General features: G+C 43.1%; 2 protein-coding genes across 2 annotated transcripts in view; both read left to right on the forward strand.

Moving 5' to 3' along the window:
* PMP22 (peripheral myelin protein 22) overlaps positions 1-27,744 on the forward strand; it is a 423,464-nt gene that overhangs the window by 111,548 nt on the left and 284,172 nt on the right. The window lies entirely within an intron of this gene.
* LOC134611798 (cytochrome P450 2F2-like) lies at positions 14,432-26,847 on the forward strand. Its single transcript, XM_063456034.1, has 9 exons — positions 14,432-14,644; positions 17,278-17,440; positions 17,848-17,997; positions 20,185-20,345; positions 22,490-22,666; positions 23,406-23,547; positions 25,262-25,449; positions 25,827-25,968; positions 26,360-26,847. Exons 1-9 carry the CDS (start codon positions 14,483-14,485, stop codon positions 26,536-26,538), a joined length of 1,464 nt encoding a protein of 487 aa, XP_063312104.1. The 5' UTR covers positions 14,432-14,482; the 3' UTR covers positions 26,539-26,847.

A 27,744-nucleotide genomic window follows, 5' to 3' on the forward strand; every position in this document is an offset into this window, starting at 1 on the left:
AATTACCGCAAGTCGGGAAGGATGCAGCAGTTCCAAAATAAATTAAAAAGTATGCTTTACACAGCGTATAAGGGTGGTGTCACAGCACAATGGGAATCTAACAGGGGAAGAGGTGAAAGTAATCCTCCTCCTCCCACGACCACGCCGGCAAGGACAGGACGCTTTACAGACGTGTTGTTGATGGAGGACATGCAGAGCTTTTTAAGTCCTACGCATCGCCACAGCCCTTCGGGGTCCACCCTCAGAGAACGTCTCGACCGACAGGTAGCAGACTACCTCGCCTTAACTGCAGATATCGACACTCTGAGGAGCGATGAACCCCTTGACTACTGTGTGTGCAGGCTTGACCTGTGGCCTGAGCTATCCCAATTTGCGATAGAACTTCTGGCCTGCCCCGCTTCAAGTGTCCTGTCAGAAAGGACCTTCAGTGCAGCAGGAGGTATTGTCACTGAGAAGAGAAGTCGCCTAGGTCAAAAAAGTCTAGATTACCTCACCTTTATTAAGATGAATGAGGGATGGATCCCGAAGGGACTGACAGTGGGTGATACATTCAACTAAAAAAGGCCTGGTGAGGGGGACGTAACAGGGATTAAACTGATAAGAATTGTACTACTTAACACACCACTCCTATCTGGTGCCACATTAGATTACACGCGCAGTGCCCCAAATTTGAAGTAGGAGGACCAACCAAGCATCTTTTTCCATCTCCCGGTTCCTAAAATCGATGCCATATACACGTCCCCTGATAGGGGACGTAACAGGGATTAAACTGATAAGAATAGTACTACTTAACACACCACTCCTATCTGGTGGCACATTAGATTGAACGCGCAGTGCCCCAAATTTGAAGTAGGAGGACCGACCAAGCATCTTTTTCCATCTCCCAGTTCCTAAAATCGATGCCATATACACGTCCCTTGATAGGGGACGTAACAGGGATTAAACTGATAGGAATAGTACTACTTAACACATCTTATAATAATGCAGAGAGAGGCAACGCAGAGAGAGGAGTCTGAAGAAGAGGAGTCAGAGGAGGAAGGTGGCTTTGAGGAGGTGGAAGACCAAACACAGAACGTCCCGGGGGGGCTTGTTGTCACCTTTCGAGGACCCTTGGTGTTGTATGTGACTGGGTGGAGGAAGAGACCTTCAATGACATCAGTGAGGACAAGGAACGGGACATGGCTAGCTTGGTATCCAACCTTATGCAAATGGTGAGTTTGCGGTTGTGCAAATGGACTGTTTGCGGTGCGTTAAACGGGGAGTTTGGTCTGTCACTGTGAAGCGGACGTAACCCTTACACTACCTGATCGATACACCATCATACCTGATGTTTTAAAGCATGTTATTCCAAACAATTTAGGAATGTTAGGTGATTTATGCCCTTTATGGATTAAAACCAGACACTGCATCAACTATGTAATTTTCCATGGGAGTTTTGCTATGGATCTCCCTACGGCATGCCACAGTCCAGGTGTTAGTCCCCTTGAAACAACTTTTCCATCACTATTGTGGCTAGAAAGAGTCCCTGTGGGTTTTAAAATTCGCCTGCCTATTGAAGTCTATGGCGGTTCGCCCGTTTGCGAACATTTGCGGAAATTCACGTTCGCCGTTCGCGAACGGAAAATGTTATGTTTGCGACATCTCTAAGTATGTCACATAATACTGTGACACACAGTTACAGGCAGACAGTCACATACACACTCAGTTGTCTATATACTGTCACACACACAGATACAGGTAGACAGCCACACAAACAGTTACAAGCAGACAGTCAGACACGCTCAGTTACAGACAGACAGTCACACACACACACAGTTGCAGCCATACAGTCACACACACAGTCACAAGTAGACAGTTACACACATCCAGTTACAAGCAGACAGGCACACACTCGGTTACAGGCAGGCAGACACGTACATAGATAGGCACACACACACTCGGTTAAAGGCAGACAGTCACACACAGTTGCAGGCGCACACAGTTGCAGGCGCACACAAAGGCATAGCTACAGCAACACACGCATTTCCAGTCACACACAGGAAAACAGTCACCCACACAGGTAGACTGTCACATACACATAGGCAGGCAGACAGTCACACACAGGCATACTGTCACACACACACACAGGCAGACAGTCACACACACACACACACACACACAGGCAGACAGTCACACATACAGTCAGTCACACACACAGGAAGACAGTCACATACACACACACACACACACACATGCAGGCAGGCAGACAGTCACACACACACTTACCTCTTTCCATTATGGCTGGAAGGAAGGAGTGAAGGCAGTGGAGCTGTAGTCTAGTTGTTGGGGAAGCAGGGACTCCTTCCTGCTTTCCCCTTTCCTGTGCAGCAGTTATTACCAGGAGCTTCTGGGAGTTTTAGCTCCGCCTCCACAGCCATTTAACCCTAACCCCCCCATTCCCTCGCCATGCTTTTTTTATATTAGTCCCGGGTGGAGAATAATAAATCCTCCAACCGGGTACCTGCTTTCGCTCCCCTGCACTCCTGTCACCCGGCCATGTGTAAGCTGTGTAGGCTGCATGGTGCCCCCTGCTCCATGGCGCCCTGTGCGGCCACACAGCTCGCACACCCCTAAGGCCGGCCCTGCTTCAGCCCATTAAACAGACACTGCAACCCATATATATATATACACATAGTTCTTAGTTATTGCACTCCAGCTTCCCAGTCTTGTTTCCCGGTGGTCAGCACAATATACACCAAAAAGTAGATAGTCAGCACTCAAGGTCTTGTAAGAAAAGAAGATACTAGATACTATGTCCTGATGAAAGTTCTTTGAATTGAACTGAAACATTGACCGATTGTGGGATCTTCATATTATTAAATCCTTTTTTTTTACAAGACCTTGAGTGCTGACTATCTTTGGTATATATATATATATATACATACACATTACATCTCCTTGATAAACACACACAATGCAACCCTAATACACATACACTCACACTGCAGCCCCTACATACACACACCTTACAGGCCCTTTTAACAAAAACACAGTCTCTAAAGTCCATATTCATGACCATGTGCACACTCAGCACATAGTACACCATAAGCAGACCCCTTCGCACACACATTTCACAGCAAACTGCCCCTTTCTACACACGTCAGCCTTGTTGAATGTTCTTTGTTATCCCACTGCACCCAGACCACTTCAATGAGCTAACATGGTCTGGGTTCCTATAGTGTCCCTTTAAAGTGTGGATTGTGTGGAATTCAAGATTAATTCAAGATTAATTCAAAGTAAATTTCCAACTCTAAGCCTCAATAGCCAAATTCAATATAATCTTTAAGTCAACTATGTCTCAATGTGGCTATTGTGATGTAAAATTTGAAATTCACTTTGAATTTAGCTTGAATTCCCAACAATTTTCACTTTATTTGTTAAACTACTACTAAAGCTATTCGCTTTATTTTAGCAAATTAATATTTAAACTGCATGATCAAGGCTGCAAAAATAGCTAATCTGGCAAAATTCTCCAACGAAGCTACAATAACATGTTTGCACATCTCTGCAATTCAGACTTTAATTGCTACAATTCGATGTTTAATGAATAACCCTGTATCTCTTTATAGAGAATATAGCTATATAAAGTGGATACAGGTGTTTTGGTTATTTACAGATGGGGCAGAACAAAGCCTCTTGCTTCTGGTTTGCATCAGCTACTTATGAACAACTGAATCAAAGTTCACATAAAAAGTAAAAGCAGGAAATTAAAACGTCCAGGTATACAAGCGGCCAGGTATAATCAGACGTGTGCAAATATTGTGTTTTGCTGAGAGGGAAGACTTTCTATTGTACTTTTAGGTGCAATTATTATTTTCATTCCATGTCTTCTCTTAATGGAAAGGAATTCTCTCCCAGGGCAAGTCAACGGCCTAATTTAATTTTTTTCTGTTGAGTGAGCCAAAGATATATCTACGAATACAAAAGAAACTAACAGTCGGAAATATTATCATAATGGACGAAAAAATCATACCCATTTTAAAGCGTCTCTGTTACCATCTGGGGTCTTTGTATAATTTGCAAAGACCTCTGATGGCAACTGCTTTGCTGGCAGTCCAGTGGCCGAGGGGTGCAGGGAAAGGTGTGTTATACTTGTTTGAGCCTGTCCCTTGAGGCCACGCCACCGCCATCTTCTTCCTGACGGTCTTCTTCAAAGTCTGTCGGTTCAGCCGCCGGGGGCTGACATCAGCGTTATACTTTTGTGCATGCGTTCCTTAACTATGCGTCGGGGGGGGGGGGGGGGGGGAGGGGAGAAAATAGCAATAATATGCAATACTATAACTAAAAAGTTATCACAAAAAAACAACCAAAATTATATAGCATTTATATACTGCGGGTAGAAAGTAGTCCTCCTTTTATTCACATTCATCCGTAAATGGCCACAGTTACGAAAAATCTTTTTAGTCGATATGGGGGCTGAAGTCCTTGGGCGCCATCTTACCATTTTTTAACAGTTTAACATCATAGAAGCAAATTCCAAGATTTTACTATTAACATGACGTAAAGTCATGATTTTATTAATGACACGAAGGCGAGTATTATGATTCTCTTTCTTTAATTTTCCCTCAGCAGCGAAGAGAGAAATGAATGTTAAAGAGAAAATTAGCATATAATTAACATATATACATATTCAACAGTGCTACTAATAGGAACCACCCCCTTTCAGAATATAAGGTGTAGCACTCTCTTCCTCTTCCTCTTTCTGTAGCGATCCAAAGACCAGTCAAAACCGAACAAAAAAAACTCTGAACCGGAACTGTAACATCGGAAAAGTCGTACATCCCTTCCTAGGGGAAAACGGTAAAGTCGACTCTTCGATCACTCCGACATGGGAATTCAGGCTAAAAGAGAGGAGAAATATGGTAAAATCTCGATTGATAACTGGTTGTAACGTACCCCAGCATATCTATTGTTATCTAGATTCGGATAAAAATCAACGTCATAACATCCTGACATGAAAACATACAAACTTAACGTATAACCTAGGCATACAGTCTGACAATAAAGGCAGGAGAGACCCGCCCTATATGGTATGAGGATAGGTGTTGACTCAATCTAATCCTGTCTGGATGAACAATCCCACCAATTCCAACCCAGGGTGGGAGGGAGGGAATAATACTCGCCTCCTTGTCATTAATAAAATCATGACTTTACGTCATGTTAATAGTAAAATCTTGGAATTTTATTAAAGACACGGAGGCTCCTATTATGCTATTTTAAAGCTGAGCTATAATCTTATCAGAAAAGTGTTGTATAGGTCTAAAGTAAAAGTTCCGGAATGTGGATACCGTAGACCAATCTGCAGCCTTCAGAATGTCTTCCAAGCGACATCCAGCCGCCGATGCTTTAGAGGCCATAGCGCCCCTGACGGAGTGGGATGAGAATATCGATCCCGGCCGTAGCTAATAGCCATTTGATCCAACGTGCGAGTGCTGGAGTAGATACAGGTAGATGTGGTTTCTTCAGGGAGATGAACAGAGGTCCGTCATCAGATGGCCGTAGAGTAGAGGTGCGAGACTCGTATTCTTTCAGGCATGATATTGGGCATAGGTTGGGTAAACTCGTGATTCTCGGATAAAAAACTTGTTTAGTTGCTGATTTTGTTCTCCGTGAGATATCGTATGACACTCCCTCCGGGGTGAACGTGCGGGCCCGCCAGTCCAAGGCTCTTACGTCTGACACTTGTTTACAGGATAATAGGCAGAATAGCATAAGCAATTTTGTCGATAATTGTTTAAAGGACAACTCTAGGTTAGAGGGCCAGCCATCTAGGAGTCTGAACACGCAGTTGACGTCCCAGAAGGATCCGTATTTGGATGTAGGAGGATGTGAGAAGTGGACACCCTTAAGCAGACGACAGACTAGGGGGTTCTGTCCGAGTGGGAGCCCATCCACCTGTTCATGTCCAGCTGAGATAGCGGAACGGAATAAGTTGACCGTGCGAAAGGCCTTGCCTGATTCAAACAGATGCGTCAGGAAGTCCAACACCGATTTCACAGGGGCTGATACAGGATCCAACAATCGTTCCAAGCACCAATTGGCCCACTGTCTCCAGGCCGTAGCATACGCATGCCGTGTTCCAGGTGCCCATGCGTTTGCCAGGAGGTGCATAGTTGTGCTCGAAACCTCTGTGATTTCCCAGGGTCCCCGGAAAGGAGCCATGCCATGAGGCGGAGGAGGCCTTGTTCTACTAGGGTGTGACTCTCCCCGTCTGGATTGGTTAGCAGAGATGGGTGGTCCGGTAGTAACCGTGGATGGTCGACCGCCATTTCCAATAGGTGTGGGAACCAAGGTTGGGATCTCCAACATGGGGTTACCAGGACCATCAAGCTCTTGAAGCATCAGAGGTGTGCCAGGCAACGAGCTATCAGATTGAATGGTGGGAAGGCATATGCCCTGCCCCTGGACCAATCTTGGAGGAATGCGTCGGTTGCTATGGCCTCCAGGTTCGGTCTCCAGCTGAAGAACTCCGGTAGCTGTGTGTTTAGTCTGGACGCAAACAGGTCCATGCTCAAAGGTCCCCATAGGAGCGAGATCTTGTGGAACACATATGGTTGGAGCCTCCAATCTCCCGAGTCCCTCAGGTAGCCGGAGTTCCAGTCCGGGGTATAATTGTCCAGGCCTGGAATATGTTCCGCGGTAACGGACACACTGTTCGGTAAACAGTAATTCCAGAAGTCTCGAGCCAAAACTGCTAGGATGCGAGACTTGGTGCCCCCTAGATGGTTTATATACCAAACCGCTGAGACATTGTCCAGCTTTAGTAGGATCGAGCATGAGATGCCTTTGGGTGAGAGACTGCGAATGGCGAACGAGGCCGCCAGCAGTTCCAGAGAGTTTATGTACAAGAAGGACTCTTCCGAGGGGCGGGGCCTGACTGCAGAACCGAGCGGACGTGTCTCCTCGGGGCTCCCGCACCAAACGACCAAACAAAGCTGGAAAACTACTTATTTGACCGTAGAAGAGACCAACATTGCTCCTGACCTGGCACTCAGAACCTACCTATTCAGACTTTAATTGCTACAATCCGATGTTTAATGAGTAACCCTGTATCTCTTTATAGAGAATATAGAGATATAAAGTGGATACAGGTGTTTTGGTTATTTACAGATGGGGGCAGAACAAAGCCTCTTGCTTCTGGTTTGCATCAGCTACTTATGAACAACTGAATCAAAGTTCACATAAAAAGTAAAAGCAGGAAATTAAACCGTCCAGGTATACAAGCGGCCAGGTATAATCAGACGTGTGCAAATATTGTGTTTTGCTGAGAGGGAAGACTTTCTATTGTACTTTTAGGTGCAATTATTATTTTCATTCCATGTCTTCTCTTAATGGAAAGGAATTTTCTCCCAGGGCAAGTCAACGGCCTAATTTAATTTTTTTCCATTTTCTTTTCTGTTGAGTGAGCCAAAGAGATAAGTCGGAAATATTATCATAATGGACGAAAAAATCATACCCATTTTAAAGCGTCTCTGTTACCATCTGGGGTCTTTGTATAATTTGCAAAGACCTCTGATGGCAACTGCTTTGCTGGCAGTCCAGTGGCCGAGGGGTGCAGGGAAAGGTGTGTTATACTTGTTTGAACCTGTCCCTTGAGGCCACGCCACCGCCATCTTCTTCCTGACGGTCTTCTTCAAAGTCTGTTGGTTCAGCCGCCGGGGGCTGACATCAGCGTTATACTTTTGTGCATGCGTTCCTTAACTATGCGTCGGGGGGGGGGGGAGAAAATAGCAATAATATGCAATACTATAACTAAAAAGTTATCACACAAACACAACCAAAATTATATAGCATTTATATACTGCGGGTAGAAAGTAGTCCTCCTTTTATTCACATTCATCCGTAAATGGCCACAGTTATGACAAATCTTTTTAGTCGATATGGGGGCTGAAGTCCTTGGGCGCCATCTTGCCATTTTTTAACAGTTTAACCCCATAGAAGCAAATTCCAAGATTTTACTATTAACATGACGTAAAGTTTTTGTTTTTGTTTTTCTTAATTCTTTATTTTTGAGTGCAGGGTGAGTTACAGGCATAAGTAGTGACTTGTACAGTATAAGATATTACATGAAACAGTTGTCATGGTTAGTCAAGAGGTGCTGCACTTTTTTTTTTTTGATAACAAGGTATGAACAATAGTGAGACAAGTTACGCCATAATAGTGGTAGACAAGGTTTAAAACAGTCGAGTATTATTCTAGGCTGGTGTGTCTAGGTCATAAGTGGCACATAAATTTAAACAAATGGGTTCTTAACAAAGATGACAACCCCGCTTACTTAGGGATGATTAAATCTGGAGTGCAAGGTTAGTATGAATCACGGCATCGTGGACCAGGATGAGCTTCACAGCAGGTAGCCCCCTGAGGTGTGAGCGGAGGGGATACTTTGCAGAATGATTCGGCTGGGTAGGGAACTGTCGATGCTTCTGTAGGTTTAGTATCAGAGTCAGTCCATGCCCTTCAAGCCTTCGCCATCTCTTGTGGCTGGGTCATTCAGTCCTGGGTCGGGGCTATGGAGGACCGGAGCAGCATGCTGCAGTGTCGCGCAGCAGCCGCTGCGTTCCGTCGCTTGGTGCTTGAGGGAGTGGGAGAGTCTTTTCGCTGCCGTCGGTCCTGAGGATTTCTCCTCTGCTTGCTGCAGTGAGTTAATTGCCGCCGACCTCTTCCATTTCCGCCTTTCAATCCCTGCACAGAGCATGTTACTCCGATGTGTGAGCCAGCTTGTTTGCACGAGACTTCGTGGTGAGTACTGCCGCCATCTTAGATTTGTGGAGTGTTGTAGTGTTCTCCCGCCTGCGTCTCTCCAGCAGGGCCTGCATGTGTAGTGACAGGCTTGTGGGGTTGCTGTAATGGACCGTGATGACCCCCAACGGTCCAAGGGGGGGGGGAGAGGTCTGCGTCTGCAGGACTTCGGGGCTGGATGACCGGCCGCGTCCTCCGCCCCGCATCAACTGCTAGGCCGCGTGTCGGACCTGCCTCGGTCTGTGCGTCCGGAGGTTCCATGATGCCCCAGTCTGGTCCCACCGAGGGTATCTTGTAGTGGTGAGTGTGTAACTCGGTTAGCTTGGTTGAGTTGCGACCAGGATGGCTTTTAGTTTGCCGTTTGGCAGGAGCTCCGGTTGCATGCGACTTCTCCGCATTGCGGTCAAGCTCTGCCCCCCAAGTCATGATTTTATTAATGACACGGAGGCGAGTATTATGCTTCTCTTTTTTTAATTTTCCCTCAGCAGTGAAGAGAGAAATGAATGTTAAAGAGAAAATTAGCATATCATTAACATATATACATATTCAACAGTGCTACTAATAGGAACCACCCCCTTTCAGTATATAAGGCGTAGCACTCTCTTCCTCTTCCTCTTTCTGTAGCGATCCGAAGACCAGTCAAAACCAAACAAAAAAAAAAACTCTGAACCGGAACTGTAACATCGGAAAAGTCGTACATCCCTTCCTAGGGGAAAACGGTAAAGCCGACCTTTAAACCTCTTCGATCACTCCGACATAGGAATTCAGGCTAAAAGAGAGGAGAAATATGGTAAAATCTTGATTGATAACTGGTTGTAACGTACCCCAGCATATCTATTGTTATCTAGATCCGGATAAAAATCAACGTCATAACATCCTAACATGAAAACATACAAACTTAACGTATAACCTAGGCATACAGTCTGACAATAAAGGCAGGAGAGACCCACCCTGTATGGTATGAGGATAGGTGTTGACTCAATCTAATCCTGTCTGGATGAAAAATCCCACCAATTCCAACCCAGGGAGGGAGGGAGGGAATAATACTCGCCTCCGTGTCATTAATAAAATCATGACTTTACGTCATGTTAATAGTAAAATCTTGGAATTTTATTAAAGACACGGAGGCTCCTATTATTATTATTTTAAAGCTGAGCTATAATCTTATCAGAAAAGTGTTGTATAGGTCTAAAGTAAAAGTTCCGGAATGTGGATTCCGTAGACCAATTCCGTAGACCGCCGATGCTTTAGAGGCCAAGGCGGACTCCATGTAGTCTGAGAAAGGCCACCACTGGTTTGAGTATCTTTGTGAAGCACCAGGGGGCGAGGGACAGACCGAAGGGAAGGCATGTGAACCACCACTTCTTTGTTCCCCAACGGAACTGGAGTAGATCTCTGTGTATTGCCGCTATCGGGACTGTCAGGTATGCGTCCTGCAAGTCTAGTTTGACCATCCAATCTCCGGGAAGGAGCAGGTCTCTGAGGCAATGTATGCCCTCCATTTTGAAGTGCCGGAATTGGACAAAGGCATTTAGGGGTCGTAGGTTTATAACCGGGCAAACCCCACCTCCCTTTTTTGGCACTAAAAACAGGTTGCTCACGAAACCGGGAGTATCTAGAGGGATTTCCTCTATGGCCTTCTTGGTCTGTAATTCTCTGATCTACGCAGAGATGAGGTCGAGGTGTGAGTTTGGCATGTGGATTGCCCTCGGGGGAGTGCCCTGAATGGGAAAGGCCGTCAGTTCTAGGTGGTAACCCTCTACCGTCTGTAACACCCAACTGTCGGACGTGATCATAGCCTAAGCCCGATAGAACAGGGCCAGTCTGCCCCCCACATTTATATGGGAAAAATGGGGAAAAAGGGTACTCACCATAAGGGCGTTTTCCTGTGGGTGCTCCTCAACTGCCGCGGGTATGCCAAGGCCGTCCTCGTGAAGGGAAGAATGGGGTGTAGGACCGTTCCTGATTCGGCCTCTGGGGGTTGAAGGAGCCTCTTCCCGGTCTGGAAAAACCCCGGGGGTTGCGGCCGGGTAGACGGCTCCTACCTCTACCGGCCCCGCCAAAAACCTTTGGGCTAAACACCCGTTTCATGGAAGATTGGGCTTTGTCCAAAGCCGTAAAGGTCTTGACATAGTAGCCCAGGTCCTTCACGAAGGACTCTCCAAACAGTAAGCCTTTCGCAGAGGCACCGGGTTCATTGGGGGCCATGCTCACAAGCTTGGGCTCTATCTTTAGCAGTATGGCCTTCCTGCGCTCGGTAGACATTGCCGTGTTGGCGTTGCCAATCATGCATACTAGGCGTTGGAGCCATCCTAACGCCACCTCAAAATCCAGTTGTGTCTCGCCCGACTGAGCTGTTTCAAGCAATTCGTACAGCTTGGTGACCGGGCCCAGAGTGTTGAGGAACTTGTCCCGACAGTTGTGTAGTGAGTAATCTAGGCCCTTCTTGGGCTTCCAACCAGTCTTGGTCAGAAGCTGCACAATCTGCGGGTCAACTTCAGGGGTTTTTGCCACTGCATCAGGTTTGTTACGACCCTCTTGTGAGAGGGATTTGCGGACTCTGAGAGCCAGGTATTGAGCGATGTGCTCAGCGGGCTCCCATTCAGCGGAGCGAGGGTGCCTGAGATTGTCTGGGTCAAACGCAAGGGTATCCTTTGCGTCACGGGTTGACTCTGCCCCAGGAGTCCCCGACTGTACTTTGGCCTGAGCCGGTCTAGAAGGGAATTGTGTTCCCGGGAGATCCTCATCTGTAGGGATCCGAGTACTGGTCATCTGACCCTTCCTCCCCATCTTCGTCTGAATCAGACAGTAAATCATGGGCCCGTGCCCGTTTCCACTCTCTGGACGCCGTATGCCGGCCAGTAGCTCTATTGCGCGGTTGTTGTGCGCCATCACAGACAGCCTGAGGCGTGTCAATCAAACCAGGCTTTACCTGGGTGTGTGTGGGGGGGGGGTGTATGCACTTGCCTAGTGCCTTGCGTCCTGAGGTAGTCCCTTCGGGGGGAGTATGAGACTGTACTAACTCAGATTGAGCAGGGAGGGCCTGCCTAAGGGCCTGGGAGATGGACTGTGAAATACTGGAGGACATAACCCCATGGCAGAGGAGATGGCCTTACTGATGGAATTGGACATAGTGGCGTCCAGGAGGTTTTGGAAATCCTCTGAGCCTATGAGGCTAGGGTCAGCCTGGGGATCAGAGCTTGTGGTGCCCCTAGGGGGGTTAGGGGGATCAGTTAAATCACCACTAGCAGACTGCATGATAGCAGAAACGGAGTAGGCAATAGGTATGAAATAAATAAATAAAGAAGGTGCTGGATTGCTTAATCCAAGCACAGGACAGAGTAGCAGACAAAATACCCGGGTCCTGTTTGGGTGGCAGGAGCAGTGTCGCGTGCAGCCTCTACAGAACTGAAACCGCAGTACAAGGTGACTTAAAATGGCCGCCGGCACACCACACCAGGAGACAAACACCAAACACCATCAACCCCCGACTGGGGAACACCCCCCATTGTGTGTTTTTTTTTTTTTTTTTTTTATTCTTCTCTCTTCCTCTCTCTTCTCTCTCTCTCTAACCCCCACTGTACCCCCCGCTTAACTCCACCCCCACCCCCGCCCCCCACCCTACCCATACACCAGAACTCCCAATACCAATGTCAAAGGCCTCACGGTCGGCAGCCACCAGCAAGCAAACGCAACGCACCGAGGACCGCTACAGCACAGACCTTGAACCCACGACGGACTACGACTACCGACTAGACGCCCCCACAAACCCAAAGAACACCTAGAAAACAACCCACAATCAGACCGAACAGACAGACTCCCAACACACCAGGAGACCTCAGACTCTAACATTACCCCACACCCTCCCCCAACCGACTAGACCCCTCGACGTAACCACCAAGTTCTCCCCTACCCGTTAAGATATAAAACTGATGCACAACAGTCAATATATTGAAATTGCCGCAATTACTGTTTTCTCTGGAAAGCTAAAAGTGTAACACTTGAGATATTGTAACAACAGAACGACTTCTGAGAACTAATGTAAAAAGATATCGATTGTATGACTGTATCTTTCTCAATGCATCAATAAAAATAAAGAATTATAAAAAAAAAAAAATGGCCGCCGGCACGTGCGGCGACAGAAAACCAAAAAGATGGCCGCCGCGAGTGTTCCATGCGCGCCGAAAATGGAAACAAAAGTAACCGCCGGGCTGTAGAGCCGGCGGGGGCCTGGAGGGGGCCGAAAAACGGCCGAGGAGGGGTGGGGGGGCACGGGATGGACCCGGTCGGTATAGGGAGGGAGCCAATGCAACCCAATAACGGAGGGGAATAGAAACAGCCCTGGACCCACTGCAGGGCCCAGGAACATACAGAATAGAAACACAGTATAAAGGACAAATCTACAAATGTAGGAAAAGAACAGGAACAAACACTTATTAGCAAAAGGGGATAGAAACTGTAATTCCAAGTGACAAAATTTACAACAAACAAGAGAGTATAAAGTACTTAGCTGGTCTGAGGGAGCAGCGAAGAAAGAGGTAGAGGAAGAGAGTGCTACACCTTATATACTGAAAGGGAGTGGTTCCTATTAGTAGCACTGTTGAATATGTATATATGTTAACGATATGCTAATTTTCTCTTTAACATTCATTTCTCTCTTCGCTGCTGAGGGAAAATTAAAGAAAGAGAAGCATAATAGGAGCCTCCGTGTCTTTAATAAAATTAAAATTAAAATGGCACAATGAAAGGCTTAATAAAAGATAATCTGAAGAAAAAAAAAATTCAACCAAGCTATAGTCACGGCTTGTTTTTTTTTTGTCATTTAATTATTTTTTTTATTACGTTTTATTAATTTATTGCATTATTTATATAGCGCCATCAAATTCTTTAGCGCTGTACAATTTATTTGAGACATAAAGAATAGGGCGTGTCCGTTTTTTTATCCTGAATTTTGCAGTTTTTAATTGCTAGAAATTAAAGAATAACCCTGGGATAAAACCCTGCCTCTCTGTGCACAGAATATTGATATTGCAGGCACTGGTGTATTCTGAATTTGTGCTGCCCTAGGCATGACTAAATGCGGCACCCCCTTTAACTAGATTTGCTCCACTAATTCGTGTCAAGGCCTTTTTTTTGACTGACAGACACACACACACAAACAATGACAGACACACACACTGACAGACACACACACACTCACTGACAGTCACAAACATACTCACACACAGATATTTTCTCATACACTCACCAATTATTAAGATCTTTAATAATTATCTAAAAGGACATATCTCCCTCACCACCCGGCTAGAATATTAGTACTTTAACACCTGGGGGGGGGGGGGGGGGGGGGGGGGCTAAGGTGGCCAGCTCTTGGGCACCCCCAGGACACAAGGCAAACAAGGCATTTGCCTGGGCATTTGGTGTGGCATTTTGCCACCCCCCCTGAAAGTGCCGCCCTAGGCAAATGCCTTGTTTGCCTTGTGGTAAATACAGCCCTGATTGCAGGGGATAAACAGTATTTTGGTATTTAATGGGGAAAGGAGGGGCAGCACAGAACCTCTTGCTGAAGCTTTACATCAGACTCTATGTAGAAATGGAGTAAAGGTTATATAAACGAGGAGTGGAGGAGGGAATATAAACAGCCAGACAAGCTGAAACACTCACACACACCTACACTGAGTTGTTTTCCCGAAATACAGAAGCCATGCTGTCTACTATACTTCTAGGAGTGCTGGTTATTCTTGTGCTATATATCTTATCTACATGGAGAAAGACGCAGAATCTACCCCCTGGGCCAACCCCATGGCCCATTATTGGGAACATACACCAGATTAATAAACTGGCCCCCTATGAAACATTAACACAGGTAAGTTGCTGCTTGAGCCGTAGAGTTTAATTCTGCAAGGTCTTGTTGGCACATTAAATGTTCTGCAGGGTTTCGTATGTGCACTGTATTCATTCTGCAGGATTTAAAACAAACATCAGAAATGTTCTGCAGAGTTTAATGCATGAATTTATTAGCCCCCCACCCTTGCATTCCACCCTTTTGAGTCTCATTCTCCCCTTTCTGTGTCTCTTAGTTTTAGACTTCTGTCATTTACTCACCCCTTCTGTGTCTCTTACTCTGCCCCTTTGTGTCTCTTACTCCCCCTGTGCCTCTTGTTCTCCCCCTTCTGAGTCGCTTTCTCCCCTACTTCTGTGTCTTTTAGTCTTTCCATTCCGTGTTTCTTATTCCCCCCTTCTGAGTTTCTTACTCCCCCCTTCTGTGTCTTTTAGTCTTTCCATTCTGTGTTTCTTATTCCCCCCTCTGTGTCTTGTAGTCTTTCCATTCTGTGTTTCTTATTCCCCCCTTCTGAGTCTCTTACTCCCCCCCATGCTGTGTCACTCACTCTCCTCGTCTCTCTTCCCTCTCTTCAGGTGTCTTTTTCTGTGCCCCTTTTGTTGCTCCCCCCCCCTTTTAATGTCTCTTATACTTCCTTTTGTGGCTCTCACCCCCTAATGCAGTGTGCCCTTGCGGGCCAAGGTAGATGATCCGTATCGTCTACCCATTCTGATAAGTTGCTGTTCGTTGCTCATACCCACTGCCTCGAGCAGGTGCGAGCAGGTCCTTGTCAGACCAGGTGGAGTATAAAGGTAGTATCTACCTCCGTCTGCGAGGGCATGCATCACGGACATTGGGCCACCTAGCCAGTGTACCCTAGGGATGCTGCCTGTAGCACTTTATGGTGCTGGTGTCTATCAAAATCACCTACCCCGTAAAAATTCTCTACCCTTGTCACTTCTGGTGACGAGGCCACACCCGAAGTGATGCCGAATCAGCTGGATGTCTGCTTGCCCATGTGGGCTGCCTGCGCCCCACCAAGAGGGATGGTATCCTTACTGGTCCAGCGCATGTGCTTTAGCAACATCAGAATACCTTACCCTGTACTGCACATGCGTTCGACACAGCTGATGTTGGCGCATCCATACTAATAGCGGGAGAAAACCCGACACCGCAAATGTGCATTAGTGACATCATGTGCATAAGCCCGCGGACGGCGCCACTCTGGCGCACACGTAACATCACAGCACCCAAACACATACTGTGCATGCAAAGATCCCATAACCCCCTCTTGGTGGGGTGCAGGCGGCCCACACAGGTAAGCCGCCATCCACCTGATTTGACGAGGGTAGGGGATCTTTATAGGGTAGGGGATTTTGATTGAACACTGGCACTGCCTACTGGATTGAATAATGTCACTATAAACATTCTGTAAAAAAGAAATTGGCACTAGGACAATGTATACTTTATTAATCTGATTTTTAATCCAAAGTTTGACTCCCCGTCTCCCAAGCAAGATCTTCTGTTGGCTCTCCTGAACTAACATCTGAAACGCAGGGATTAGCCCAGAAAGAGAGTTTCTAAATCTCCATGGAAAGTAGTGTAGGTGGGGACTGGTTCCTGGCAGGCCCCTGGTATGAAGTCAATCCGTTCTAACACGTTTTGACTCTTTACAAAGGGGGCGGCCAAGTAATTCCTGCCACCATAATCAATACAGCCATTATGAAAAATAAATGAGTGAATGAATATCAATTCTTCCACCAGTCAGACGTCGCTAAAAAAAGACAACTGCTATCTAAATATTTTATAAATAAGTAAATGAACAGTGCATGTTGAGTATTTAATGAAAGTGAACAGGACCAGATCTAAGTTTCGTTGCCATTTAGAGTGAATAATAAATAGCAATTATGTGTTTCTGTTAGTGTGAATGAATGAGAATGAGCAGATTTATTTATTTTATCTGTCAGTAAAAATTAAGGAACAGGACCACACTGAGTTTCTATTCTAATATTGAGTTAAAGTGCAAGACATGGTTGAGTGTCTTTGTTGGTGTCAGTGGAAAAACAGGTCATATAGGAGTTTCTTTAGTAGTGTGTGGGAATAAACCTAAGCAGATCTGTGTTTCTTGGTTAGTGTGCATAAATTAATTTATTTTCTATTCTATCGTGAGTAAAAGGACAGGAGTGGATCCTAGTGTGTTGTGTGTTAGCGTGAGTGAATGTGCAAGAAGAGATGTGAATTTTCCTGCTATGCTGAGTGAATGAATGAGAGCAGATCTACATTACTCTTCTAGAGTGAATGAATGAGAAGTTCAAGGTTTCTCTGTTAGTGACAGCGAGTGAATAGGCGCAGATCAAAATTTCTCAGTTAGTCCAGCGATTTAGTGAATAATTAGGAGCTTACTTACATTATTCAATTAGTGTGGGTTATACAATTCTGGCAGAGGTGTTTATTATGGACTGTAGAGGGGCAGTCTGGGTACGTTTCAGGCAGATAAGCAAAGAGTTACAATAATCAAGGCAGGAAGCAATATGAGTATGGAGATGCATCTTAGCAGACACAATTTGGTTTACCAGACTGCTGACTTCTTCAATGTGAAGTTTGTGAATAGTGAAAAACAAAAATCTGTGCGAAGACTGCTAATGAAATGTCTGACAATATGTCTCTCTGTTTGCCAGCTGGGGAAGAAGTATGGAGACGTCTACACAATCTATTTTGGCTGGAAGCCGGTAGTGGTTCTCTATGGGTATGACACCCTGAAGGATGCCCTTCTTGGGCAAGCAGATGATTTCAGCGGAAGAGCAATTGTCCCAGTTTTCGAAAAGATTGCAAATAGAAAAGGTGCGCATATTGCTTTATTACTGCATTTTTTGTCATGTGTTTCCCTCCTCTGAGACACCAGTGAAAACTGTACAAAAAGGCACGTCTATGGTTGTCCAATAGAACATTTTATTCCATGAGCACACGTGTAAGTGTTCTGCACCGGTACACGTGTCATCGCATGCATGTGTGCTGTGGTTGGCATGCACTATTGCAACCTGCACCCGTCGTACTATCACCTCTTGGCATAGTACCAGAGTAACAATTAAAAGTTAACGTGGAAAATCTGTTGTTTTTTTTTCTCTTTCTTGACCTATTGAAGGATCCCGTAGAGGAGGCCGAGGACATAAGAAAGATTTCAGCAAAGTCACTCATCTTTTCTTTAATTTCTAAATTTTATTAACTGTTGTGCCTCTCAATCATTTTAGGACTGGTCTTTTCGAATGGACCTCATTGGCATCAGCAAAGACGCTTCACCCTGTTAACACTGCGCGACCTTGGGATGGGTAAACGAAGCATTGAGGAGCGTGTGAAGGAGGAAGCCAGGTTTCTGTGGCAGTTCGTTGAGAAACAGAAAGGTATTTTGCCTCTAAACTGTCTCCATACATTTGGGTAATGTGTGTAATGTCAATTTCTTTATTCCTAAAATAATTGGGTGGGTAGCACCGTGCCATGGTGATTTTATAGCTGTGACGTTCTTGCAATCCCCTCTAAATGTTCAAGGGGCACCTACCAGGTCTCCTTGCACCACATCTGCCTCCACAATCTGCCACGTGAATTTGGACCATCACTGTTCTATTATGTTCCACCACTTTGAGAATGTCTAGAGTTTTTCAGAAGTGCTGAATTTTGCTCATTTTATCATTGAGAAAAAGTTTTGAAAGCTACTGTTTATCACACCTGAAGTGTGTATAAAAATAAAACATATCTAGTGTCACATTTTCTTTGATGAATACAAAATATCCTTATTAATCGAGTTATTAATATCAATACACTGGCCTTTTTTTGTAACCCCTTAAGGACCACACTTCTGGAATAAAAGAGAATCATGACATGTCACATATGTCATGTGTCCTTAAGGGGTTAAAAGATCAAAAAGAAAATTTTCTGGGAAGATGATGTGGAGAGCAACCGTGTTATCCATTTGTGAAAAAGACGTAGTAGCAATATTCTGAAATGTCTGTGCTCCTAGTAAGAATGGAAGACAGGAGCAGAGCATGGAATGCACTTATCAGTTTTATGCTTCAGGACTTTTTTCAACAGAGGGGCTTCATGCACTTCAATCACCCCTTAAGGACACATGTCGGAAATATTCCGTCATGATTCCCTTTTATTCCAGAAGTTGTGTCCTTAAAGGACCACTATAGTCACCCAGACCACTTCAGCTCAATGAAGGTCCCCCAGGTTTTAACACTGCAGCTGTAAACATAGCAGTTTCAGAAAAACTGCTATGTTTACATTGCAGGGTTAAGCCATCCTTTAGTGGCTGTCTTCCTGAGAGCCACTTGAGGCGCTTCTGCGACGCTCAATGCGAAAATCTCATTGAGCACGCAGAACGTCCATAGGAAAGCATTGAGAAATGCTTTCCTATGGGCGGTTTAAATGCGCACGCGGCCCTGGCCGCGCATGCGCATTCGGCTCCACTTGGGAGCTGACATCGGAGGGGGAGCAGAGGTCACCAGCGCCGAGGGAGCCTGGTGCTGGATTAAGGTAAGTGGCCCCTTCAGCCCAGTGGGTTGTTTTCCTGGCACTATAGTGGCCCCTTCAGCCCAGTGGGTTGTTTTCCTGGCACTATAGTGGCCCCTTCAGCCCAGTGGGTTGTTTTCCTGGCACTATAGTGGTCCTTTAACCCCTTAAGGACACATGACGTGCGTGACACGTCATGATTCCCTTTTATTCCGGAAGTTTGGTCCTTAAGGGGTTAAGGAGTTTAAGGAGTTAAAAGGCTGCTTTCCATGTTCCTAATCTAAACAAGCTTGATGTTTACATCTGGTGAAGGACTCATTGATGTTCTGATTGAATTCCAAAAGAACTCTAACAAAACCACTACTAGGAGCAGAGAGGAGCTTCCCTACTCACTCATTCGAGACATCTAAGATCTTGTTTTCACGATCTGTCTCAGTCTACAGTGTTGTAGCAACGGTCCCTTCATACTAATTACAGATGGGGGCTCAATGATGCTTATAGTTATGAGGAAAGGTAAAAGTATGTGTTATCCCAAATATTAAAAGAAAGCATTTAGACGTGGCAGTCATCACCCTATTGTGTCTCACAGAGCCCCTTCCTAAATTCTAAATCCCCCACAGTGAGACACTCGTCTTGCAAAGTATAGACGTTTGATTTATATGGTCCTTGGTTTATACGGAGGTCGTTTTCTCTTTACGCCCTTTATTGCAGATAGACTGTTAATTTACTCCAGTTAATGATCTGCTTTCTACATTGCTGCTAATTTTGTTTCTTTCATCTGTTTTCACGTATTATGAAAATGTATTTTCTATTTTATTTGATTATGGCTGTGATGGTTATTAACAAACTTTTAATACGCAAGGAATTCCAAAATGATTTTTAGAGAGAATTAAACATTTTAGGCCAAACTGTGAAAATTCTTCAAATCTTGTTTCAGTTTGACTGATTGGTGAAAAATGTTAAATTCACTTTGAGCTAGTAACAAAATCTGCGCTGACTGTATGCACTGCTGTCTACCTACAAACCTTCTTTATAAGTTGGGGGGAAAATGGAAAATTAATTCTCAAATTACTTCTCAGGAAAACCCTTTAATCCGGCACCACAAGTAACAGCTGCGGTTTCCAACGTGATCTGCTCCACTGTGTTTGGAGAGCGCTTTGACACCGAAGATGAGCAATTCCAGAAACTGCTCCGTATGATCAATGAGAACATCTCTTTCTTGGGAAAACGTGGATTTCAGGTGAGGGACAATATACAAGTGACACGGTCTTTGCCACTAAGGTGCTGGGAAGAAAAGAAACAAAAATTGTATAAGAAATTCGGCAACATATATTAAAGGAACATTCCATTTTAGTTTTCTACTATTTTTTTAATTTGTTTAGTTAGTAGATATGAAGAGGAAGTTTATATTCCTGCACGACCTTACCACCTCATACTAACTAGGACGTTATTCATTAGTTAGTTATACAATATTGATTTTGTATAATATAAATGTTTAAAGTAATTTAGCTAACAATCCTATCTTTACCTTACGCTGAGTTTCAAACTCAACTGAATAGAATGTTTTTTTTTTCATACCCAACACATGTATTCACCTAAGTAACTAATACAAACAAAAATGTGAATGACCTGGTTCTGTTTATACACATTTCCACCATGACCTAGTTAAAGGAACCCTGTAGGCTCTATAACAACTTAACAGCCACATCAGGACTGTAGTGTTAGGAGTTCAGATATGTATTCGTAACACGGCAGCGTTCCTTTAAGTGTTCTCAATCCATAGTATTTTACTTACTAAGGTCTCAATTCAATATTGTGGAATACGTTTTATCAAATGATTTTAATATTTTAGGATAATCTTTTAATTTAATTTTTTTTTTAAATCAATATATTAAAACTATGAAAATATTGACTTATTAAAATATTTTTTCAAAATATGATATTTGAGAAACGTATCCAAAAAATATAAAATCTAGGCGTAAGCTCTGCATACTTCAACAGCCAAATGCCTATAAAAGTAAAGTTTGCTTCTGCAACCAACCTTTCAATTACACAATGCTTCGTCTATAACATGGTAGACACAGATACTGTTTACTCTAATATTATTAATTGAAGAATGCCAGATTAAAATCATCTTCAAGGACCTATGATGTTTGCATTTTGTCAGACAGACCTCGTGAATTATTTACTATTTATATTGAAATAAAAATCACTGTTTAGTGATTGGACAGTCACAGAAAGTCTGGGCGGGGTTAGAAGGGGAGGGCTTGCAAAGGCTGCAGACAAGGGATCTGCAGCTTTTTCAAACTGTTTTTAGATATACCTGCCATGACAATTACTTAATCAATTACATGCATGTTTTTATTAAAGTATATCTACCAAATAGTTATTTTTCTTTTCTTGTGTATTTACGAAGTGGAGTGTTCCTTTAAATAATTGATTTAATTTCAGAGAGCACACAAATTCCTCATGTTGCCAGGCAACACTTTAAAATCCTGCCAAACAGGGTTATTGGCGAAAGTTAGGGCTGCCAGGAGTTCAAAATGAATTTCACATTTTAAGGCCAAAATAACTCAAATGGAAACATTCACTTAAGCCTTTAATTTGAAATTCACTTTGAATTGCCAACAATTCTTTTTCTTTTGTGAATAAATCCGTGGCTGTCCTACAAAAACCTTGCAATCTGGTAATTCAAGTATAAATTAATGAGTAACTTTTTCTGATACACACACACACGTATACATTTCTCTAACCTTTGTTGAGGATAATAAAATCACGTGAAACAACTGGTCCAAATTAAAATATTATTATTGAACAGATAAGCAAAATTACAAAACAAAGTGACAGAGGTTTTAGCACTTTCAATGTTATTTAGCTGGCGCGCACATAATCAGATAAAAAGCTGTTTCTTATACGTTTTGCAGATATCCCAGTGATGCAGTTTGTCCAATAGAATTCTCTGCAAGTTCTCCAACTCAGGGTTTTCTTATCTCGTCCTTACAGTTCTTGGGTGTTGTAACATCATTTGTGCACGTGAAACAGAATTTAGCTGAACTATACAGAAAGGCTTTTGTTTAATATGACTGTAAGCATCAAACTGATATTAAGCATTGGGCAAGATATAGGCAGGTAATGTTTTTTTTAACACCTTTGACAAACATAACATGAGTCACTTCTGTTTGAGCCGAGTTGTCTCCTGGCCTTGAATTATAATTACTTTGGGAATTAAAATATCCTGATAGAATACTTGTATTGCATGAACAAAATCTCATAAAAACAATTCAAATACAATGAAATTTTATTTAGTGAATAATCCAATTCCCAAATATGTCTGGTAGAAAGAAGTTGTCTGTACAAGTGATACATTATTACGTCCTTTTGCAGATGTACAACACTTACCCAAGCATCCTAAAGTGGCTTCCGGGCGAACATAACAAAATCTTCCAAAATGCGTCGGATCTGCAAGGATTTCTGAAAATACTACTAGAGAACCACAAACTGTTACGTGACCCCAACTGTCCTGGGGATTTTGTGGACGCCTTTCTAAATAAAATAGACGAGGTATAATGCTTGCTATTTGTGCATATGATTTAAAAAATTGGGTTAACTCCCTATGCAGCGTCAGTATAAGCCACAAAGCTTCAGGACACATGCAACAGGAGTTCATTTGTATGTGTCGTTATGTTACTAAGTACACAGAAATTCCATATGTTGTTCGGCTATTCTTTTGGGTGGTGCATGAAAAGTGTTGATCCTCTTATGTGAAAATGGGAATAATCGCCAGTGTAGTTGCTGTGATAGGGGACAAGAGAACCGCCTGTTTATGGCACTGTTCTGCTCTCTGCTGTTACTCGTGGGGTTTAACCATTAAAGAGGGAATTGTGTAAACTCATAACTGAATTGCAAAACTTGCCAAATTAACCGAAATTGAAAAATAGCCAAATTTAATTTTGTCTGTGCTTCTATTTTGGCAAATTGTACTTGGGTTTTCAATTCACCTGTTTAATAAATAAACTATTAAAAGTCTTAAAGTTTTTTTTAAAAAAAAATGAAAATAATTATCTTCAGATTAATTTAAAAAAAAGCAGGTTATTGAATGAATCGTGATTTGTGGGTATAAGGGTTTTGCTGCTTTTATGTAATAATAACCTGCTAGAAAAACTTTCAACTCATCTTTTAGCCAAACATGTACTTACTTAGTCACTTCTTCACTAATGTTAGTTTAGTAAATAAGCTCTAGAACCATAGACTATCAAGGGATGTAATTACTGCTACTTACATTATATTTTTCTATCTTCAGGAAGCTGGCAACCCTGATTCCCATTTTACCATGGAGAGCCTGGTATGCACAACCTTTAACCTGTTTATTGCTGGGACCGAAACAACAGCCTCTACAATCCGCTGGGCGCTGAGGTTAATGTTGCTGTATCCAGAAATTCAAAGTAAGTGTGGAAGAGTTCCCATGTTGTGAACTACGTCTCCCATAATGCTATTACAGCGATAATGATGGCACAGCATCAGGGGAGATGTAGTACACAACATCGGAAGTGCTGACCGTTGCATACCCCTGCTCACCCCCCTGCATACCCCTGTTGATTAAAATAATTATTTTACCACGACCGACGACCCAGCTCACAATACCTGGACTCTCGTTCCACACGCAGGTGGCAATGAACAACACTGGTTTAAAATTAAAATCTGAGCATACACCAGGCTACACAGCTGACATATTGTTTGCTGCAGCTTATCTTTCACCATTTTTTATTTTTTTTTTTTAATTCATTTGTACAATTTTCCCATTTATGTCCATGATTTGTCTGCCCATGCTCTCATCTATTAATGCTTAGACCATAACCTAACACGTAAAATGTGCATGTAAGATGTAAATACTCCTGCCTTGTTTAAATTGCCACTCCTGTCATCATGTCTACGACCAAGTCTTGCAACTTCCCCTCACTAGTTACTCCAGACTTATACTGTCTAGCCTGTTTAGCCTGCATGATGTATAAATTAACAATGTGCCCCTACTTAAACAAACTACCTTATCTTGACTAACTCGTGTTTTTTCTACAAAATCGTTGTTAGGCTTCTTCGTTATTACTAATTTACTAATATGTCTCACGAATGCCGAGAAAATGTTTTACTTGTGGTGTATTTCAATCTATTTCTTATTTCTTTTGCTATAATTTACTTTCAGTCTAGACAGTACATCCTATGGTAAATATGCAATAGATGTGCAATCTAGACATATATTTCCAGCTCATAAGATAATCCTCCACTGTTTAAAAAAAAGAAAATGTGCACTGTACATAAAGCCACACTGTTGTTCACTATTGTTTATTGATAAGATTGCACCGGCTATTGTGGCTGTGCAAATCTGTTTGTGAATCCATGCACGACATAAATAAAGAATTAAAAAAAAAAAAAAATACAGCTCATAAGCCTTTTCAACATCACTCTCCCATTTTTTTTTTACTTTTCTAGGCTATATATCTGAGTAAATACCAAAAAATTATTTGATCCATATCTTCCAATAAAAAATAAAAATAGTTGTGGAAGAATTTGTTAATTTTCATAGTGTCTCACTAGGACTACTGTCCTACTATCATACAACTTCTCCATGTCTTCAATCAACATTAATGTAGATGGACCAAATCAAAGTCAATAAAACACACCATACGCAAGTCAACTAAACGAAAAATCTGTAATGTTTCCAGAATTGACACTTGTACAAAAACATGCAAGATACGATTCTCCTGAGGATACATTACCTTACACAGGTCTGGTTAAAAGGGCGATCAAAGCACCATAACAAAATGCATCCTATTCGACTGGTTATGGTGCTTATAGGTTGTTGGTGCCATCCTCAATCGATTCTGGGTCAGTTAGTTTTCAGACAGTTTGACAAAAACTGCGATTCTCCAAGGTGCCCTCAGCCAAGCTCCTTTGAAGAGCATTTAGAAGAGATAGGTGTTGGGAGTGCTGCTGTTAGAAGTTATACTGTAGCTGTAGACCCACTCCAGCTGAGGCAACTCTAGAACCATTGATTTGTCTTTCTAGTTTTCCCTCGTTTCCTTATGTCTCTCCTTGCAATCTAGTTTATTTTCCTACATACGATATATCAGATTATATAATTGATATGTTATTTTGTTGCAGAGAAAGTTCAGAATGAAATTGACAGTGTCCTGGGGTCAGAGAAATGCCCTTCCTTGGAGGATCGAGTGCATCTTCCGTACACCGATGCTGTGCTCCACGAAGTACAGAGGTTTGCCAGTATTGTGCCCAACGGCCTCCCCCATGAGGCCCTGACTGATATCAGTTTCAAAGGATATACCATTCCAAAGGTATCCCTCATCCTGTGTGCAATACAAAAATCAATTAAAAAATATATATATATATTTCGTCAACAAATATGATATTTCACAGCAAAATAAAACCAAGTGTCTGATCACCAGCGTTTTTAATGTGACAGTGGCAAACCAAGTTGGCACAGAGACCAAATCAATTTGGGGAACTTGCATCCATTAACATTTGGGTAATGCCACTCTGCGCACCATTCTGTTTGACGTTGTAGTTTATTGGCCAGTGGAGCACCACGCGTCTTCCCAAACAGCTCAGTTAAACAATAGTTGCATGGGATTTAGGAGATAGTCATATGATGGGATGTATTGAATGATAAAGGCTTAAAAAGTAAAAAACTATTTGTGTCATCTCTTCACAGGGCACCCAGATCGTCACCTTCCTGCACTCTGCCCTGTACGACAAAAAATACTTTGAAAACCCTGACCGGTTTAATCCTGACCGATTTCTGAATGAAAATGGCAAATTTGTAAAAAACGAGGCTCTACTCGTCTTTGGAGCAGGTAAAAGCATTCATCTTTTTCGGCTGACAATCTGCGTGTAATGAAATTGGATTTAAACTGAGAGCTTTAGTTCTTTAAAAACGATTCTGTTATCACAAGTAGTTGTAAATTTGCAAGGCTTACATGGACTTAATGATAAATAGAGTTTTTGTTATATCTTTTTTTTTTATTGGAACGAACATGTCTGATGCAAACTTTTTTTAGACAATCTATTTGAGAAAATTCAGTGGGTCTGTATAGGATAATAACATAGGGCTAGCACGCACAAGGTTAAGTGCCATTCATCTTCCCCCTCTCCCTGATATCTCCTGACTGCCAAGCATTACTTTCTGTTAATTGACAAATTGATTTGTAATATATTTATATAATGTGTATATATTCTTTGTCTCAGGTAAAAGACAGTGCATTGGAGAATCGCTCGCAAAAACAGAAATCTTCATTTTCTTCGTCAGTCTTCTGCAGAAATTCAATCTGAAATACCCTCCAGGAGAGGACAGCCCTCTGGAACTGGCTGGTGGAGGAACACGTGCTCCCAAACCGTACAATTTATGTGCTGAATGGCGTATTTAAAAGGACACTCTGAGTACCAAAACAACTTTAAAGCATTCACTAGGTTTCGACCTATTTAATATGCTGTATTTTTGTATGCTCAAATACGGTTAGTGTTTTTTAAAATGAAATAAAAGTATTGCATTATAAGCCTACCCCCTTAGCCACTCTCCCCATTCTGACATACATCCTGCCTTATCCCAATAGCTCGGCCACTGACAGCACTGGTCGCTGAGCTGCAGGGAGACCAGCAGCCTGTGTGACCAGAAGAGGACACACAGACAGACATGCAGTAAGCATATCTCTACATGCCAGTCTGTCCCACATTTGCCCCCCCCCCCCCCCCCCCCCCCAGTGTGTTGGTACTAATCAGAGCATTCATTGGCTAGTGTCCTTTTGCAAAATGCTATGAAAGCATTGTTTAGAACACCGTGTATAGATGCAATGGCAAACTAATGCATCAGTTATAATCATACATTGTTTGCCTCCCTGTACAGCTACCCCTGTTTTTTTCTTGCATGTCAGATAAGTGTCTGTGGCGGGAGGGGGGGAATAGGGGTGTCAGGGATCACTGTCTGTAGCGGGAGGGTGGAGGAGCCAGTGATCCTTGCTTGTGTGTATGTTTACGAATTCAACAAGTACTACATATAGTATGGATTTTTTTTTTTTTTAATTGTAATTCTTTATTTTTTTCTGTGCATAAAAAGGCTTACGATGCCATGACAGCAGAAGCAAGCAATGATATCAATGTAGAACATATACATGGCATGAGAATGTGGCACAGTTTTTTTAAATAATACACAGGCTAGTCATGTTTGTCTATTTAGAAGTCACAGGAGTAGAAATAGATGCAGGCATAAGACAAGCAACGATTTAAACTCCGCTTAATATGTGTTAGCACGGTAACAAGATTAATTGGCAAAATTATTGAGGCTTATACAAAGCTAGGATGCAAGATATATGAAGTACCACAGCATTTTTGTTCTTAATCTACTACACAGCAAGTACCCGTTAGTGGTAGGAGCAAAGTGGGGGTCTGTGGCTGAGAGACTATATATTAATAGCCATATAGTACACTGCAGAATACGTTTAGTCCCAGGGTCTGTTCTTCTCTTTCACTCCACGCCATCTCTTAAGGCTGGATCTTTCAGTCCCTGGTTGTGGCTGAACAGGGGGTCGCCAAGGCTGCACAGAGCTGATCCATGCGTGTCAGCAGCTCGCCACTGT

The sequence above is a fragment of the Pelobates fuscus genome, chromosome 5 (assembly GCF_036172605.1).
Source record: "Pelobates fuscus isolate aPelFus1 chromosome 5, aPelFus1.pri, whole genome shotgun sequence".
NCBI classification, from domain to species: Eukaryota; Metazoa; Chordata; class Amphibia; order Anura; family Pelobatidae; genus Pelobates; species Pelobates fuscus.